General features: G+C 32.7%; 1 protein-coding gene across 1 annotated transcript in view; it reads right to left on the bottom strand.

The window, feature by feature from the left end:
- LOC142231337 (uncharacterized) overlaps positions 1-18,455 on the bottom strand; it is a 44,352-nt gene that overhangs the window by 7,048 nt on the left and 18,849 nt on the right. The window contains exons 6-7 of the mRNA XM_075301952.1: positions 1,995-2,148; positions 1,836-1,928 (exon numbers count right to left, since the gene is read on the bottom strand). Of these exons, the coding sequence (XP_075158067.1) occupies positions 1,836-1,928; positions 1,995-2,148 (247 nt within the window). The remainder of the gene's footprint in view (positions 1-1,835; positions 1,929-1,994; positions 2,149-18,455) is intronic.

An 18,455-nucleotide genomic window follows, 5' to 3' on the forward strand; every position in this document is an offset into this window, starting at 1 on the left:
GAAATACAATTTTGACAAAATTTTCTATAGAAATAAAATGATGCTAGATTATTTTTGGCTCGAGTGGCAACCATGATTATGAACCGACATGGACCAATTTTTGCGTGATTGGGGATCGGCTATATATAACTATAGACCGATATGGACCAATTTTGGCATGGTTATTAGCGGCCATATAGTAACACCACGTTGCAAATTTCAACCGGATCGGATGAAGTTTGCTCCTCCAAGAGGCTCCGGAGAACAAATCTGGGTATTGGTTTATATGGGGGCTATATATAATTATGGACCGATATGGACCAATTATAGCATGGTTGTTAGAGATCATATACTAACACCACGCACCAAATTTCAGCCGGATCGGATGAGATTTGCTTCTCTTATAGGCTCCGGAGGTCATATCTGGGGATCGGTTTATATGGGGGCTATACGTAAAAGTGGCCGATATGGACCATTTGCAATACCATCCGACCTACATCAATAACAACTACTTGTGCTAAGTTTCAAGTCGACAGCTTGTTTCGTTCGGAAGTTAGCATGATTTCAACAGACGGACAGACGGACGGACATGCTTAGATCGACTCAGAATTTCACCACGACCCAGAATATATATACTTTATGGGGTCTTAGAGCAATATTTCGATGTGTTACAAACGGAATGACAAAGTTAATATACCCCCATCCTATGGTGGAGGGTATTAAAAATTTACCAAACAGTCAAGGGAAGCGATGTAGCCTATACAATTATGAATTACTTTCTAGTACATGCCACACGCAGGGAAGGAATACGAAGGAACATGGTCACCACCCAAAAATAAAATTTTGCTCTTAAAACATGTTTGAGGTGATCATATTCCTTCTCTGGGTGCAATTTCATATGACCACTCCTTGATAAACATTTTAGTAATATTGTTTTCGTTCGAACTTAAAATCCGAAAATTACTTTTCTCCTCTAATCAAGTAAATTCGGTTGGGATAAGTGATTTTTTGTTTGGAGTCAAAGAGTTGAATACCTTGAGCACTTTCACTCTGTGCACAGAGTATCTGAATCTCCTTTGATTTCGTTTAGCGGTATACACAAACATTGAATTCTCTTCTTTTTACTTTCATATTAGCCTGATGTTAAAAGGAAACTATTAACGTCTATGTTAAATGCACGATTTTATTCACAATTATTATTCGAAGTATGTGAACAAAATAGATTAAAAAACTTGATTAATTGAGACTTTGAAAAGAAAATGCAAAAAAAAAATTATACTCGCCTAACTTTACATGTTTCAGTCTGGCCGAGTGGATTTTGCCATTTTTTCATTTTTTTTAGAATCCGTGCCAGAGGATTCGATTTCCATATGTATAGCCATATTAGGGATACCAAAGTCAATAATCTTTTGGAAAGCGATTATTGCCTTTTGACGATTGCCCATAATATTTTTTTACTTTTCAAGAAACAGTTTTTTCTCCAACAGAATATTTTGTTTGTCTAAAACTTTGGGGTCCTTAGGCCATATCAATCAAATTATTCATATTGAATTGAAACGAAATCATTACTAAACTAAATAAAAGTTTGGGTTTATTTGCTCTTAAGCAAAAATATTCTGCAGTATCCCTTGGTATACAATATTTTCTTTAAGTGAACATTTGACAAGTGATGCAACGATCGTCCCTAATCTTTAAAAGAAAGTTGTTTTTCGTCAAATGAAAATTTCGTTTGTCTAAAATTTCGTTCCTCAGAAAAGAAATCTCCTTTTCTCATATCAAAAAAGTCGGTAAAATATTGCATTGCAAATTGTTGGCTGCTGTCTGCATGTCGTTGGATAACTTTTCTTAATATTTACCATCATTCCAATAGCTAAAGGGGGCTTCAAAATTTTTGGCAAAACATCGATTAAATGCTGGATCTTGTAGCTTGCAGGGTGTAAAAAAATCCGCTACAAAAATCAAAATTCATCCATTTATTTTACAGATATCACAGTCATATCCTTGAAATAACATACGTTTTTCTGCCAGGTATTTATCCCCCACGGCAGTTGTCAATGTTACCACTATGCCTACAAATAAACCAAATTGAATTTTAAAATTCATTTTATTTTCTATGAATCCCGGTTTGACTTTAGCTAGGAATACTGTTCTCTCGATTCGATTGAAAAACTAACTGGCGAAATTATTCAGGTTTTCGTTTATTAAATTGTGGTGATAATTAAAACGAATACAATAAAATTCTTGTGTGAAAATATGTTTAATTAGTTTAAAAACAAAACAGCTTTTTTTATTGCTTCAACTGCTCTTTAAATGATCAAATTCTGTGCATTTAGTTTGAAAACAGCTAGTCATAATCTACCAACCTGTTCGTTAAATTTGTTTTTTTTTTTAAGATGTTCCCTTATATATTTTATTGCCATCAGAGACTACATCTTGCATCAGAATTTAATGTTTCATCGGGTGAAGTTCATTAACCCTTGGAAAACATGTAAGGGAAAGCTAGCATCGGGTAGAGCTGAATATATTATACCCTGCACCATGCAATCTGTAGACCAACAATTTCGTTGCCATTTAAAGTCGTTTAAATCTATATGTAAGATATAAATTCCCATATACCTCTCAAAGTGAACAATTAGACCTTTACTATATTCTCACATTAATATTAACCTCATAAGTGGGCACCACAAATGGAATCGATATGGACCTATTTTTATGGTAGTAAGATGGCATATGCTGAAATTCGTTTGTCTAATATTAAGCTTCCAGAGGAAAGTAGTTTTTCTTTGGGTGTTCATCACACTCTGAGGCAAATAGCATAAATAGCTCTGTGTAAAATTTCAGTAAATCGCAAATATCTTTTAGTAAATTGCAAATATCTCCTCTCCGGTTAACAATAACTGAAAAATTTTCTGCAGTTAAGTTCCTAACTGGCATATGGAATATATAGGCAACATGGCAGCTATGTCCATAATACGGTTTAAAAGTTCGTTAGTTAACGGAGCACTAACGGAGCTTCATGAAAATGGGGGTAAGTCATTTAAAACAAGTGATGGATTTTTTTTTAATTTTTAACTGAAAATTTATTTCAAACATTCAATTTTTTAATCACACTAAAAACACTAACCCCCATTTTAATGCTCCGTTAATGCTCCGTTAGCTAACCCGAATTATGGACATATCTGTCATCTTGCCTATGCTGAAAATTTTTCAGTTAAGGTGAGTACTATGTTCGGTTTTTTTTCACCAAAACACTAAATTAAAAGTACAAATATATTTATGACAAGTAAGTAAAGTAGAAAGTCGGGCGGGGCCGACTATATCATACCCTAAACCACCATTACAGAATTAGTATTCATATTTAAGCATTTGTGGGGTAACATATAGGTCTGGGAGATAAACTGCAGTTGCATATTTAAGAAAATTAAGGGGTACATGTCTATGGGTGCTGTGTGTCAATCTGACTATAGTTCTAGTCAATGTTGCCAGGGAAAATGTTCGGTTTACCCTACATGGACAAAAAAAGTTCCCTACTTTCCCATACATTCCCAAATAATTTTCCCTACTATATTTTTCGTTAAATTTAAAAAATATTATAAAACAAAAATGGTTCTAAATACATTATTATCTTAAAACATATATGCAACGTATATAACTTAGAATATAAATTTGTATTACCACCACGGTTGCCACAGTTGGTAGAATTCTACCCAAATTAGTAATCTTTTTTGTTAAATCTCTATAAAAATAAAATTTTGGAAAAAGTTTCTATAAACAAATTTTCGTGAGAAATTTTTCTATAGAAATAAAATTTTGAGAAAAAAATCCACAGAAATAAAATTTTGAGAAAATTTTTTATAGAAATAATATTTTGAAAAATATTTCTATAGAAATACAATTTTGACAAAATGTTCTATAGAAATAAAATGTTGACAAAATTTTCTACAGGAATAAAGTTTACCACACATTGTTAAAGATCAAGCCTTGTCGGCTTCTAATTTCCTCCTCTAGAGCCACCAAAATGTAAAAATTATTGCAAATTGTGTTGAGTGAAAATGTCCTATATTGTGGCCCTACGTCCCTATAAGACGCTAAATATTAGAAAAACCCTACATATAGGGAATTTCCCCTACTTCTAGCAACACTGGCTGTGTTGATATTGCACCTACGGAGTTAGTATGCCACTAATATTGAGCCCATTATTAAAAAAGAGAAAATGGTTAAATTAGTGTGGGTAATAAATACAAATTTGTAAAAATCGAGTAATATTCTTATGTAAGAGCTACAAGTACGTATAAGTACGATCGGCTAGTACATCAAAATTTGAAATGTGAGTAACATCGGTTAATAAATAAGATTATTATGGCCAAATTTGGGAAAATCGAGCGATGCATATATATGGAAGCTATATCTAAATCTGAACCAATTTGCATAATATTTTGCGGGTTTGATTAATACCACAAAAGGTTACCTTGTGCAAGATTTGAGTAAGATCAGTTAAGAAATGAGGCCTGTATGGTCAAACATAAGGTTATAAGGGCGAATTTTTCAAAATCGAGTGATACATATCTACATCTGAACCGATTTCGATGAAATTTTGCACATATAGTTAGTACTATAGAAGACTGGATCTAGCCAACTTTTAAGATCGGTTAATAAATAAGGGTTCTATGGCCAAATTTTGGAAAATCGGGCGGTACATATATATGGGAGCTATAGCTAAATCTGAACCGATTTGGACAAAATTTTGCAGACTTGAAGGACGATGAAAAAGATTACCTTTTGCCAAATTTGGTGACGATCCGTTTGAAAAAACGCGCAACGTGACCCCATTTGTCGAAATCGGGCGATACATATATATGGGAGCTATATCTAAATTTGATCCGATTTCTTCCAAATTCAATAGCGTTCGTCCTTGTGCCCAAAAAACTCCCTGTACCAAATTTCATCAAAATCGGTTAATAATTGCGACCGGAATCCTGTGAACAACCAATACATGGACAGACGGACGGACACCAAGCGCTAGATCGACTCAGGAGGTGATTCTGAGTCGATCGGTATATATTTTATGGGTTCTAAAATCAATATTTCTGGTAGGCACATTTTTTGGCCGATCAAACTTATTATACCCTGACCACTATGTGGTTTAGGGTATAAAAACGATTATATTTTGATCAAGTTTTGCCAAATAATGGATGGAAAATATCCAGGAAATTGATTGCAAATAATTTTATATTTATAAATTAATTAATTAAAAAAGTATCCGTGAAAACAAGCTTGAAAACTGAACATAGTACTCAGCTTTATAGTTAACCGGAGATAAGATATTTACAATTGACTTTCTGTTAACTGGCAGTTAAAGCCTAACGGAGCTACATGAAAATGGCCGTAAGTCAGTGATTGAAAAAAGTAACGTTTTTAATGAAAAAATTAATTGAGTTTTGCAATCAACATCAATTAAATTTTTAATTGAATCAATTAAAAAATTATTATTAAATCAATTAATTTTTTAATCAAGTATTTTTTAATGTCCAATTAAAACTGTGATTGATACTATCATTTTCGTGATTGAAGGCATTTCAATTAAAAAATTAATTGGATCGATTAAATTCGTGATTGAATCATTCGAAGTTGGAGATGGGCGCATTTATGCTAAAACTTACAAATTTCAAGAAACTTTGCACAATTTCAAGAAATTGTGAATAGTGTGTGGATCATTTCCCTATCAAGTCATAATAAAATGTGCTAAAATATATAATTATATTCTGCTTTAGCGGCTAAACTCGAACTTACTACCAGGGCTGTGGACTCGGAGTCTGAAGACTTTGCTGCAGTCGGAGTCGTAAAAATTTTGCTCGACTCACTCAGAGAAGAAGGATCACCTCAACCATGTTTCGAGAGCAAAATGTTATTTTTGGACGGAGAACATGTAACATGTTTGCGGCAACCATGTTATTTTCTCAAAAAGCATATGTCTGACTTCGGCAACCATGTATATGTTTGCCGAGAAAACAACATTTTTGCGACAAAAATGTTCCATGGTCACCGTCCAAAAATAACATTTTGCTCTCGAAACATGGTTGAGGTGATCATATTCCTTCTCTGCGTGCTCCGACTACGGCTAAACAAAAATTTTTAAAACGCTTCATATTTTTGCAACTACACAAATATTAACGTAAATTAAACTCCATTGTGGCCTTCAATCGATCAATGAACAGTTTGACTATAATTGCGCTGCAACATCTATTGATGGAGATTATTTTATATTTTCTAGAAGGTTGGGCTAGAAGATGGGCTGAATCGATCAGTGCTCACCCCCACCAAATCGATTAGTGATCACCACCAAAAAAAATCATTTTTTAACTTTCGAAATATAGATTTCAATTTCAATATAGATATATCTGTCCGCACAAGGATAAAAATTGGTACTGTAGTCAAATATGCCAAATTTCCTTAACTCTAAAACGGTCATCGACTGGCGCAAATCTCTCAACAAGATGGCTGAGCAGTACAATATTCACCCAATATGGGTGCCCGGCCTACATATTCCAGGGGAACTAGAATCTGTTCGTATGCCTCTGGCTACATGGAAGCTCATACAGCGTGAGAAGGCTGTTATGATAGCGAATGTCCGATGGGAGTATTGTAAGGGTTGCAACGACACTAAGCAAATGTGGCCCCGTCAACAGAAGAAAATGATCGAGAAGGTTCAGCGGTTAAAACTAGAAGTGCCCATGTGTAACAGGTGCTTTTAGTTAATGTGGTATCACAATGGACTGAATAGTCTAAGTGAGCCTGAAACTTAATCGGGCTACCACTTTTACCTAACCTATGCCAACTTTGATTGAAATCGGTACAGATTTAGATATAGCTCCCATATATATCTTTTGCCCGATGTAGACTAATATGACCACAGAGGCCAAAGTTGTACTCTGATTTACGTGAAATTTTGCACAGGGAGTATAATTAACATCCCAGCAAAAAATTTTGGAAGTTCTTCCAAGGCACAACTTTAAAAGCACGTCCAAAAGATGTACTCCCAAAGATATTTTTTATTTCAACTACACAGGAAGTTCTTTTAATTCAATTATTTATAACTCGCTTTTTTTCTTATTTTTAATGGGTAAATTTAATTTTTTTGTTTCAAAAAGGTTAAAAGCAAAGTAAGCTTTAATAAAATGGTACAAATTATTGAAATTTTGTCGAAAAAAATTCTAAATCCACTCAAGTAATATTGCGAATTTTTAAAAATATTTTAATTCAAACGTTTCGGACAAGCGTTAGAATGTATTAAAAATCTTAAAAATTACAAAAATTGTTTATTTGTCAAAATATGACAACATTTTTTAATTCACATCCAAAACAGTGAATTTGAATCATAGAGTAAGAAGCGATGCAAATTCAGGGCAACGGCTGTTGAAATGGTGGACATCCGTCCTATGACAAGCCCGTCTTAAATTCATTGCGTCTGCGCCAATTTTGCACTACTTCCGGATCCAAAACGAACATTTTCACTACTTTTTTGGCGACGCTTTTTTACTGGGATTCTAATTACGCTTACTCAATTTGGTTTAAATCAGTTCAGATTTAGGTATAGCTCCTATATATATCTTTCGCCCGATTTACGCTCACATAACCACAGAGGTCAAAGTTGTAACCCCATTTACGTAAAATTTTGCACATGTCAAATTTGAATTAAATCGGTTCAGATTTAGAATAAAATATAAATGTTTTTCCGATTTGGGCAAAAAACCCACATTTTCCTTATAAAATCGTCACTGTTAAATGGAAAACTTGTAAAAATGACTCCAATTTTCCTATACTTTTAATACGTACTTATCGGCCGATGAATCGTAAATACACTTTTGCGAAGTTGCCTCAGAATTGGTTCAGATTTAAATGTTTCCCATATTTATACCCTTCACCACTACTGTGGTACAGGGAATAATAAGTTTGTGCATTTGTATATAACGCCAAGAAGGAAAAGTCTGAGACCCATCGTTTAGTATACCGATCGCCTTAGAATTAAATTCTGAGTCGATTTAGCGATGCCCGTCTTTAAGTTTAAGTCCGATCCTTCTCAAATTTGGCACAGAGTTTTACATTGGCTCAAAGACACTCGCTATTAATTTTAAAAAAAATCGGTTCAGATTTAGATATAGCTGCCGTATATATTTATCACCGATCTGGTCATAATTGACGTATTTATCAACGTATTTTATCAAAATTTCGGGCAACCAAATATTTTGGGGCTTTCGTGAGATATGCAAAATATCAGCCAAATCGGTTCAGATTTAGATATAGCTCCCATATATATCTTTCGTCCGATTTCGACTAATATGGTCTCAAAAGCCAGAGTTTTACCCTGATTTGCTTCAAATTTTGCACAAGGAGTACATTTAATGGTATAGTTAAGCGTGCCAAATTTGGTTCAATTCGGTTCAGATTTTGATATAGCTCCCATATATATCTTTCGTCCGATTTGCCCTTATATGGCTTCAAAGGCCAGAGTTTTGCCCTGAGTTGCTTCAAATTTGGCATAAGGAGTACGTAGTATCGTTAAGTGTGCCAAATAGTATCGTTAAGTGTGCCACATTTGGTTGAAATTGGTTCAGATTTAGATATAGCTCCCATATATATATATATATATATATATATATATATATATATATATATATATATATATATATATATATATATATATATATATATATATATATATATATATATATATATATATATATATATATATATATATATATATATATATATATATATATATATATATATATATATATATATATATATATATATATATATATATATATATATATATATATATATATATATATATATATATATATATATATATATATATATATATATATATATATATATATATATATATATATATATATATATATATATATATATATATATATATATATATATATATATATATATATATATATATATATATATATATATATATATATATATATATATATATATATATATATATATATATATATATATATATATATATATATATATATATATATATATATATATATATATATATATATATATATATATATATATATATATATATATATATATATATATATATATATATATATATATATATATATATATATATATATATATATATATATATATATATATATATATATATATATACATATATATTTATATATATATATATATATATATATATATATATATATATATATATATATATATATATATATATATATATATATATATATATATATATATATATATATATATATATATATATATATATATATATATATCTTTCGACCGATTTACACCCATATGACCACGGAAGCCAAAATTATTCTCCCATTCACGTTTTTTGCTGAGATAGCAGGATTATTATTCTACTATGCATGTCAAATTTGGTCAAAATCGGTTCATATTTAGATATAGCTCCCATATATATGTACGATATAGCTCCCATATATACACTGAAAAAAAAGCATACTCGGTTCCACAGATTTTGTCTTTACTTTAAAAAATTTGGTATTGATTCCGAGCCAAAGAAGCGGAGAATACAAGTAAGGATACTTTTAAGACACAATTTTCTTTTAAATTTAGGTTTTGTGTACTTGCTTCTAGGAAGCAAATTTTAATTTTTCGCTTTCTCAGCTTTTTTTCTTCATATGCTATCAAAGTCCTTTAAAAACGAGTTAACGGCAACTTTATTTTCCAAATTAGGACTCGACTTCCAGTAGAAATTATGCTATGTTTGAAGTAAAAAACTTCTTTAAAATAAAGTTTTGAAAAACATGTCCTATATTTGAACGATTTTTTGCTTTGTAGTCAAGTTGCAAAAAGACAACAAATTTAAAGACAATTTCATTAAATTTAAAGAATTTTTCTGAATTATTAAAGTCAAGTTGACCTTAGCCCAAAACATTTTTTCTTTCATTTTATGATACGCATTTTTAAGTCAAATTACTTAATTATAAGGACAATATGACTTCATTGAAAAGTTTATCGACTTTTGGACAAGGAAAATAACTTTATTTTAGAAAAATGCGTCTTCTATGCTAAGCAAAATTTGTATTCGTATTTTAAAGACATGAAATCTTTGACCTCACGACAATATTTTTTTCAGTGTATATGGTAGAATGTTTCATATTTTAGACCCATTTTCAATGGGAGTTTCCTCCAATTGACTCGATAGATTCCACAGAGAATACATTTAATATGGTATTTAAGTGTGCCATCTTGATCTAATATGGCCAAAATACCCACATTCTACACAAAATTCTGTGATGATTTCCCCATATCGTAGTCATATTCTACATACTGTAATGCCAAACTTTCCAAGGAATGGTAGAATTTTAAATAAAGCTCCGACTTGTGGAAATATCGCCCGAATTGGCCAAATAATATATCACAACCCACACGTGACCACAAATCTTGGCGAGATTTAACCAATGTCCTTGTAAAATCGCCACTGCTGAGAAGCAAAAATTGTAAATATAACTCAAATTGTCCTATATCTCAAATACATATGTATCGCTCGATAAATCATAAATGCTCTTTTGTACAATTGCATCAAAAGTGCTCTAGCTTTATATTTCCCATATTTATACCCTTCACCACTACTGTGGTACAGGGTATAATAAGTTTGTGCATTTGTATGTAACGCCAAGAAGGAAAAGTCTGAGATCCATCGTTTAGTATACCGATCGTCTTAGAATTAAATTCTGAGTCGATTTAGCGATGTCCGTCTGTCTGTCTGTCTGTTCATGTATTTTTGTGCGCAAAGTACAGGTCGCAGTTTAAGTCCGATCGTCCTCAAATTTGGCACAGGGTCGTTTTGGGGAACAAAGACGATCGCTATTGATTTTGGAAAAAATCGGTTTAGATTTAGATATAGCTGTCATATATATTTATCCCCGATCTGGTTATAATTGGCGTGTTTATCAACCAATCTTCTTCAAATTCCGTACATCCAAATATGTTATGAGTCTCGAAAAACTTGCAAAATATTATCCAAATCGGTTCAGATTTAGATATAGCTCCCATATATATTTTTCGCCCGATATGGACAAATACGGTCCCAGAAGCCAGAGTTTTACCCCAGTTTGGTTGAAATTTTGCACTAGGAGTACAATTAGTAGTGTAGTCAAGTGCGCCAAATTTTATTGAAATCGGTTCAGATTTAGATATAGCTCCCATATATAGCTTTCGCCCGATGTACACTCATTTGACCACAGAGGCCAAGTTTTTGCTCCGATTTAGTTGAAATTTTGCACAGCGAGCTACAGCTAATTCTAGCATTGTAGCTATGCGTGCCAAATTTCGATGAAATCGGTTCAGATTTAGATATATCTCCCATATATAGCTTTCGCCCGATTTACACTCATATGACCACAGAGGCCAATTTTTAACTCCGATTTAGTTGAAATTTTGCACAGCAAGTAAAATTAGCATTGTAGCTATTCGTGCCAAATTTGGTTGAAATCGGTTCAGATTTAGATATAGCTCCCATATATATGTTTTTCTGATTTCGACAAAAATGGTCAAAATACCAACATTTTCCTTGTAAAATCGCCACTGCTTAGTCGAAAAGTTCAAAAATTACTTTAATTTTCCTAAACTTCTAATACATATATATCGAGAGATATATATGTATTAAAATCGGTTCAGATTTAGATATAGCTCCCATATATATCTTTCGTCCGATTTGCACTGATATGGCTTCAAAAACCAGAATTTTGCCTTGATTTGATTCAAAATTTGCACAAAGTGTACGTTTTATAATATGATTTGATTCAAAATTTGCTCATGTTTTATAATATGGTTAACTGTGCCAAATTTGGTTGAAATCGGTTCAGATTTAGATATAGCTCCCATATATACTTTTGGTCCGATTTGCACTTATATGCCCTCTAAAGCCAGAATTTTACACTGATTTGCTTATATATTTAATATGCTTTTTGATCTAATATGATAATATATCACAACCCACAATTGACCACATACAATGCCGAGATTTAACCAATATCCTTGTAAAAGCGCCACTGTAGCAACATTTTTAAATATTACTTAAATTTTCCTTTATCTCGAATACGTATTTGTCGCTCGATAAATCGTAAATATTATTTCGTACAATTGCATTAAAATTGCTAGCTTTATATTTCCCATATTTTGTAACTAACATTGTGTTTCATCCCAAGATGTTAGCCGATTGAAATTTTAATTCTACAGATTTTATATTGTATATATATTGTATTGTATATATATAAATTATATAAATATTTCTAATAAAAGCCTTCGTAATAACTCCCAACAAATTTGAAGGATTTGAAATGGTAACACAAATTGTTGGTCTACATCGTGGTGAAGGGTATAATATAGTCGGCTCCGCCCGGCTTTAGACTTTACTTACTTGTTTTGTACTAACATTGTGTTTCATCCCAGGGTGTTAGCCCATTTAATTTTTAATTCTAGCGATTTTGTAGAAGTACCAGGGCATTAGCCGACTTAAATTTTAAGCCTATAGATTTTGTAGAAGTTTAACAAATTTTGTCAGGATCGGGTCAGATTTATATTTATGTATATAGGAACATACACATTTTTATATAGCACCTAACACATTTGAAGCATTTGATATTGTATCTACAAAGTGGTGCAGGGTATAATATAGTCGGCCCCGTCCGACTATAGACTTTCCTTGTTTTCTTTTTTTAATTTATTATGTTTTCGTTTGATTTGGAAATATTTTGGTGTTATTTTTTCTGTGTATAGCTTATGAGAGTGAATATTCATTCATGCTTTCATCTTCATTCAAAATTTGACGTCACTGTAGATAAATAATGACGAATGAAACTGACTGAACATTAAACCAAACCACATCATCTTTATATGGTACAAGCTTATGATGCTACAACAAATCTCTAAAATAAGCGCCATTAGAGGTGTTGTTTAGATTTGTTGATAGTAGTCATAGTCAATCTAGACTTAATTACAAATAATTAATTAATTATTTATAAATATTCATTGGTTCTCACAACATTCACTTTTTAATTTCAAACTTGCTATGGAATAACATTTGTATCAAGTGAAATTTTAATACCGGCAGAGAAACATGTTTAATAAAAGCCAAATTAAGTTAGAGAAGATGATATTAAATACAATTTTACCCAGCAAAAAAAGTGTTATGTATTAGTTCGTTTTGGATCCCGAAGCAGGGAAAACTTGGATCAGAAACATTTTACTCGGGCGCCCTAGCAAACTACAATTTGGACGTTCTTCCTAAGTCATTAATTTTAATGTACATTAGTGTACCTTTGTACATGTAATGATATAATGACTTACTTATTAGCCTATCATTGCTGATTATTATATCTTACACCACACACACGGTAGAACAGGGTATTATAAGTGAGTGCATATGTTTGCAACACCCAATAGGAAAGGAGATAGACACATGGTGTCTTTGGCAATAATGCTCAGGCCTGAGTCCATCTAGACATGTCCGTCTGTATGTGAAAACACTTTTTATTGGCTTTGGAAAAAATCGTCTCATACTTATATTTTTCGCCCGACTTTTACTCATATGACAAAATTTCACTCCGATCTACTTGAAATTTTCCACAGAGAGTATAATTGACTTTTTAACAAATTTGGTCCCCATATTTGGTACCCATATATATTTTTTTTCGATTGGGACCCAAAATACCCTCATTTTCCTTGTAAAATCGCTACTGCTAAATCGAAAACTTGTAGAAATGACTCGAATTGTCCTATACATCTAATACATTAAAAATAAAGTTAAATTGACTTTAGTGAAATAGAGAGTTCACTTTTTTTTAGTACATGAGCATGATTAAAATCGAGAGCGTTATTAAACTCTTAACATTCCAGGTATCACTAAAATTGTAAATGAATTGAACTCTTAACATTCCAGGTATCACTAACATTTTAAATGAACTGAACTTTAAGCGTTTTATGTCCGTGGGCGGGATTATTTTCGTGAGCGTACTTTTCGTTACTCACGCACACTCACGAAGAAATTATTTTCGAGACTCACTCTCACGCACGACATTTAGGTTAGGTTAAAGTGGCAGCCCGATTAAGATTCAGGCTCACTTAGACTATTCAGTCCATTGTGATACCACATTAACTAAAAGTACCTATTACATTTGGGACCTTCTAGTTTTAACCACTGAACCTTCTCTATTATTTTCTTTTGCTGAACCAACCAGATTGTTCCAAAAACATTAGCAGACTGCTTAAGTTAACGTTTTCCAGATCCGCCAGTAATCTGAAGCTATATGCTCTTAAAAGTTGCTTGCGCTTTACACAAAATGCAGGACACTCACACAAGAGGTGTTTAATTGATTCCTTTTCCTCCGCATCATGACAGCTCATACAATAGTCATTATACTTCGCGCCTATAGTTTTTGCAAAATCGCCTATCAGGCAGCGACCCGTTATAGCAGATATCAGGAGTGATATCTGACGTCTCGAGAACACTAGCATATCTAGTTTGCGGTTTAAGTTTAAATGGGGCCATATTTGCTTGGTGTCGTTACAGCCCTTGCAATTCTCCCATCGAACATTTGCCATCATAACAGCATTCTCACGCAGCATGAGCTTGCAGATAGCCAGGGGCATACCAACAGATTCTAGTTCCCCTGGAATATGTAAGGTAGTTCCTAGCCTTGCCAACTCATCCGCTTCGCAGTTCCCCGGTATGTTCCTATGACCAGGCACCCATATTAGGTGAATATTGTACTGCTCAGCCATCTCGTTGAGAGATTTGCGGCAGTCTATGGCCGTTTTCGAGTTAAGGAGCACAGAGTCCAAGGATTTTATTGCAGGTTGACTGTCTGAGTATATATTAATGCCAATATTTGTTGGAATATTACTTCTCAGCCAACCACCACCTCTCTTATTGCCAATATTTCAGCCTGAAAAACACTACAGTGATTAGGTAATCTTTTCGCTATTCGAATTTCCAGATCTTTAGAATATACTCCGAACCCCACTTGTCCATTCAATTTGGAGCCATCAGTATAGAAATCTATATATCTTTTATTCCCCGGGGTCTGTGTACACCACTGTACTGTTTGGCCAAAATGTCTAAAGGCAATAGATGTAGCATGACATTAAGGGAGTCTGTTCCTGTCTTACTAAATGCGCCTGAGATACATAAGCTCACCATACGCTGAACTTTATCTAAACAAGTCGGTTTCTGAAGTGCCAGCCACCAGACTACAACACCGTATAGCATTATAGGTCTAACCACTGCCGTGTATAGCCAATGCACATTTTTTGGTTTTAGTCCCCACTTTTTATACCCTAAACCACATAGTGGTCAGGGCATAATAAGTTTGATCGGCCAAAAAATGTGCCTACCAGAAATATTGATTTTAGACCCCATAAAATATATACCGACTCAGAATCACCTCCTGAGTCGATCTAGCGCTTGGTGTCCGTCCGTCCGTCTGTCCATGTATTTGTTGTTCACAGGATTCCGGTCGCAATTATTAACCGATTTTGATGAAATTTGGTACAGGGAGTTTTTTGGGCACAAGGACGAACGCTATTGAATTTGGAAGAAATCGGATCAAATTTAGATATAGGCCCCATATATATGTATCGCCCGATTTCGACAAATGGGGTCACGTTGCGCGTTCTTTCAAACGGATCGTCACCAAATTTGGCAAAAGGTAATATTTTCCATCGCCCTTCAAGTCTGCAAAAGTTCATCCAAATCGGTTCAGATTTAGATATAGCTCTCATATATATGTATCGCCCGATTTTCCCAAATTTGGCCACAAAACCTTTATTTATCAACCGATCTTACTCAAAGTTGGCTAAATATAATCTCCCATATATATGTACCGCCCGATTTTTCTAAATTTAGCCATAAGACCCTTATTTATCTACCGATCTTACCCAAATTTGGCTAAATGTAGTCTTCTATAGCACTAACTATATGTGAAAAAAATCATCGCAATCGGTTCAGATTTAGATATAGCTCCCATATATATGTATAGCCCGATTATCCCAAATTTGGCCATAGAACCCTTATTTATTAACCGATCTTACTAAAAGTTAGCTAGATCCAGTCCTCTATAGTACTAACTATATGTGCAAAATTTCATCGAAATCGGTTCAGATGTAGATATAGCTCCCATATATGTATCACCCGATTTTGAAAAATTCGCCCCTAATAACCTTATGTTTGACCATACAGGCCTAATTTCTTAACTGATCTTACTCAAATCTTGCACAAGGTAATTTAACGATTTTCTCTTTTTTAATAATGGGCTCAATATTAGTGGCATACTAACTCCGTAGGCGCAATATCAACACAGCCAGTGTTGCTAGAAGTAGGGGAAATTCCCTATATGTAGGGTTTTTCTAATATTTACACTGTTAGAAAAATATGTTTTTCATATGTTTCGATATAAACAAAATGTGTTTCGGGCACAATTTTTAAACACAATATATTTAAGTGCGAACATGTAATGTTCCCAAACTAACACTAAATGTTTGGAACACATATGTTAATATGTTAGAATATATTATGTTTGGGGCATACATGTCTCATAAAAATTATATGTGTGAATGTAAACATATATAATTTTACAAATTTCGAGTAAACATATATATGTTGTTTTATTTTATTCAGAGAGCGACAAATAGAGATAGAAACCGGGAGGGTTGACGATAGATATCAAATTAACACAGCGAGAGAATCAAAAGAGAGCAATTTCTGTGAAACCGCTTATATGTTGTTTCGGAAACTGCTTTATGATAAGACCAAAAATGTTATATGCTTAAGTCTAAATATTATTTAATTTGAATATTAGAATGAGTATTCGGAATAAAGAGAATAGATATTCAGAACCAAGAGAATAGACATTTGAAAAAAAAAAAAACAGCATGTGTTTTCGTCTTGAAAGCAGCATTTTACGTGTGTGTGGACATGTGTTTTGTTTATCATTTTGCCGTTATGGGTACACTAGTTTTCTTGGTTCGTTAAAAGAAACCGGAACGTACGAGGAGTAAGTCAAAATATTCAGGCAAAGGAAATTACAAAAAAAAAAAAAGGTGGAAAATATACACAAATTACAAGGGGATATTCATAAAAATAACGAAAGGGCATTATACTCTTTTTAGAGTTGGGACAGTAAAATGAAAAAAGGAGGAAATAGTGAAAAACTAAACAGTAAAATGTATAAGAACAAAGTTTAGTTCCTCTTTATTAATAAGTAGTCCAAGAGGAGTTGACGGACACTTTCAAATATAAAAGCGGGCATTAAGTTCGAGTTTTGCAGCTAAAACATTTGAAAAAGTTTATTTTCTTTAGAATGAATTATTAAAGAAAAGTAAAAGGCAAAACAGGGTCATTTTAGAGCGATAATACCAACTTAATACCGGCCTTAAAGTTAAAACTTAAATTAAGTACAAAACATGATAAGTATTAAATGCATTTAAAATGGTGTTAAATGCTAGTAAAAAACTGTTCACGCCTAAATAAATTTTCGACTCGTTCTTCTTTTGTTAGAGTTTTTGAATTCTTTCCAAAATTTCAAACTTTTATACCAAAAACAGTTTTTTATTAATCTCAAATCCAAAATCCAAAATCTCAGTCCATTTCGTTTATATCAATCACTGTTTCTGACTGTAAATCTTTAATAACCCACATTTCATTATAAAAATTTAATATAGTATAAATATAAATGTGTAAATTAAAAAAAAAAAACAATTGGTGTTTGGTCGGAGTAGGGATTGAACCCACGACCCTTTGCATGTACGGCAGACATGCTAACCACTGCTCCACGTTTCCAACACATGTGTATTTCTGTTAAATAAGGTTATGTTTGCATGGGCTCGTGGGCGCTGCAAACTATGCTATATAAATGTAACTTATAACGATAATTGTCTACTGGTGACTATAACAGCTACGTAGCTCAGTGGTAGTTTGTTGGCTTACAAACTGTATGGTCCTCGGTTCGATTCTCCGTCCAGGCGAAAGGTAAAATTTAAAAAAATTATAAAATTGAATAATTTCTTCAACATTATTTGTAATACAGAAAAAGATGCCAAGAACTAAAAAATTTCGTGGATGTGAAAATTATGTTAGGGAATGAGCACAATCTTCTTTGGGGAAAATTCTTCTAAGCATATAATATTTTTGGGCTCAAAATGCTTCTAAACATATAATATGTTCACATAAAACAAACATATTAATGTTTCGGCAGTATCCAATAATATATGTGCTTCCTGCAAAATATGTTTGGAACATATGTTAAAGAAGCGATTTTTTTTGAGGGTGTACACTAAGTAAACCTTATATAGCCACTTTTGCAAATGCATAATTTCAAAATATTTTCATAATTATTGCAAGGACGTGTTTATAAAAAATGGCAACATTTATTATGATAGTTACTTTAATA

This window comes from Haematobia irritans, chromosome 1, assembly GCF_050003625.1.
Source record: "Haematobia irritans isolate KBUSLIRL chromosome 1, ASM5000362v1, whole genome shotgun sequence".
Taxonomy (NCBI): Eukaryota; Metazoa; Arthropoda; class Insecta; order Diptera; family Muscidae; genus Haematobia; species Haematobia irritans.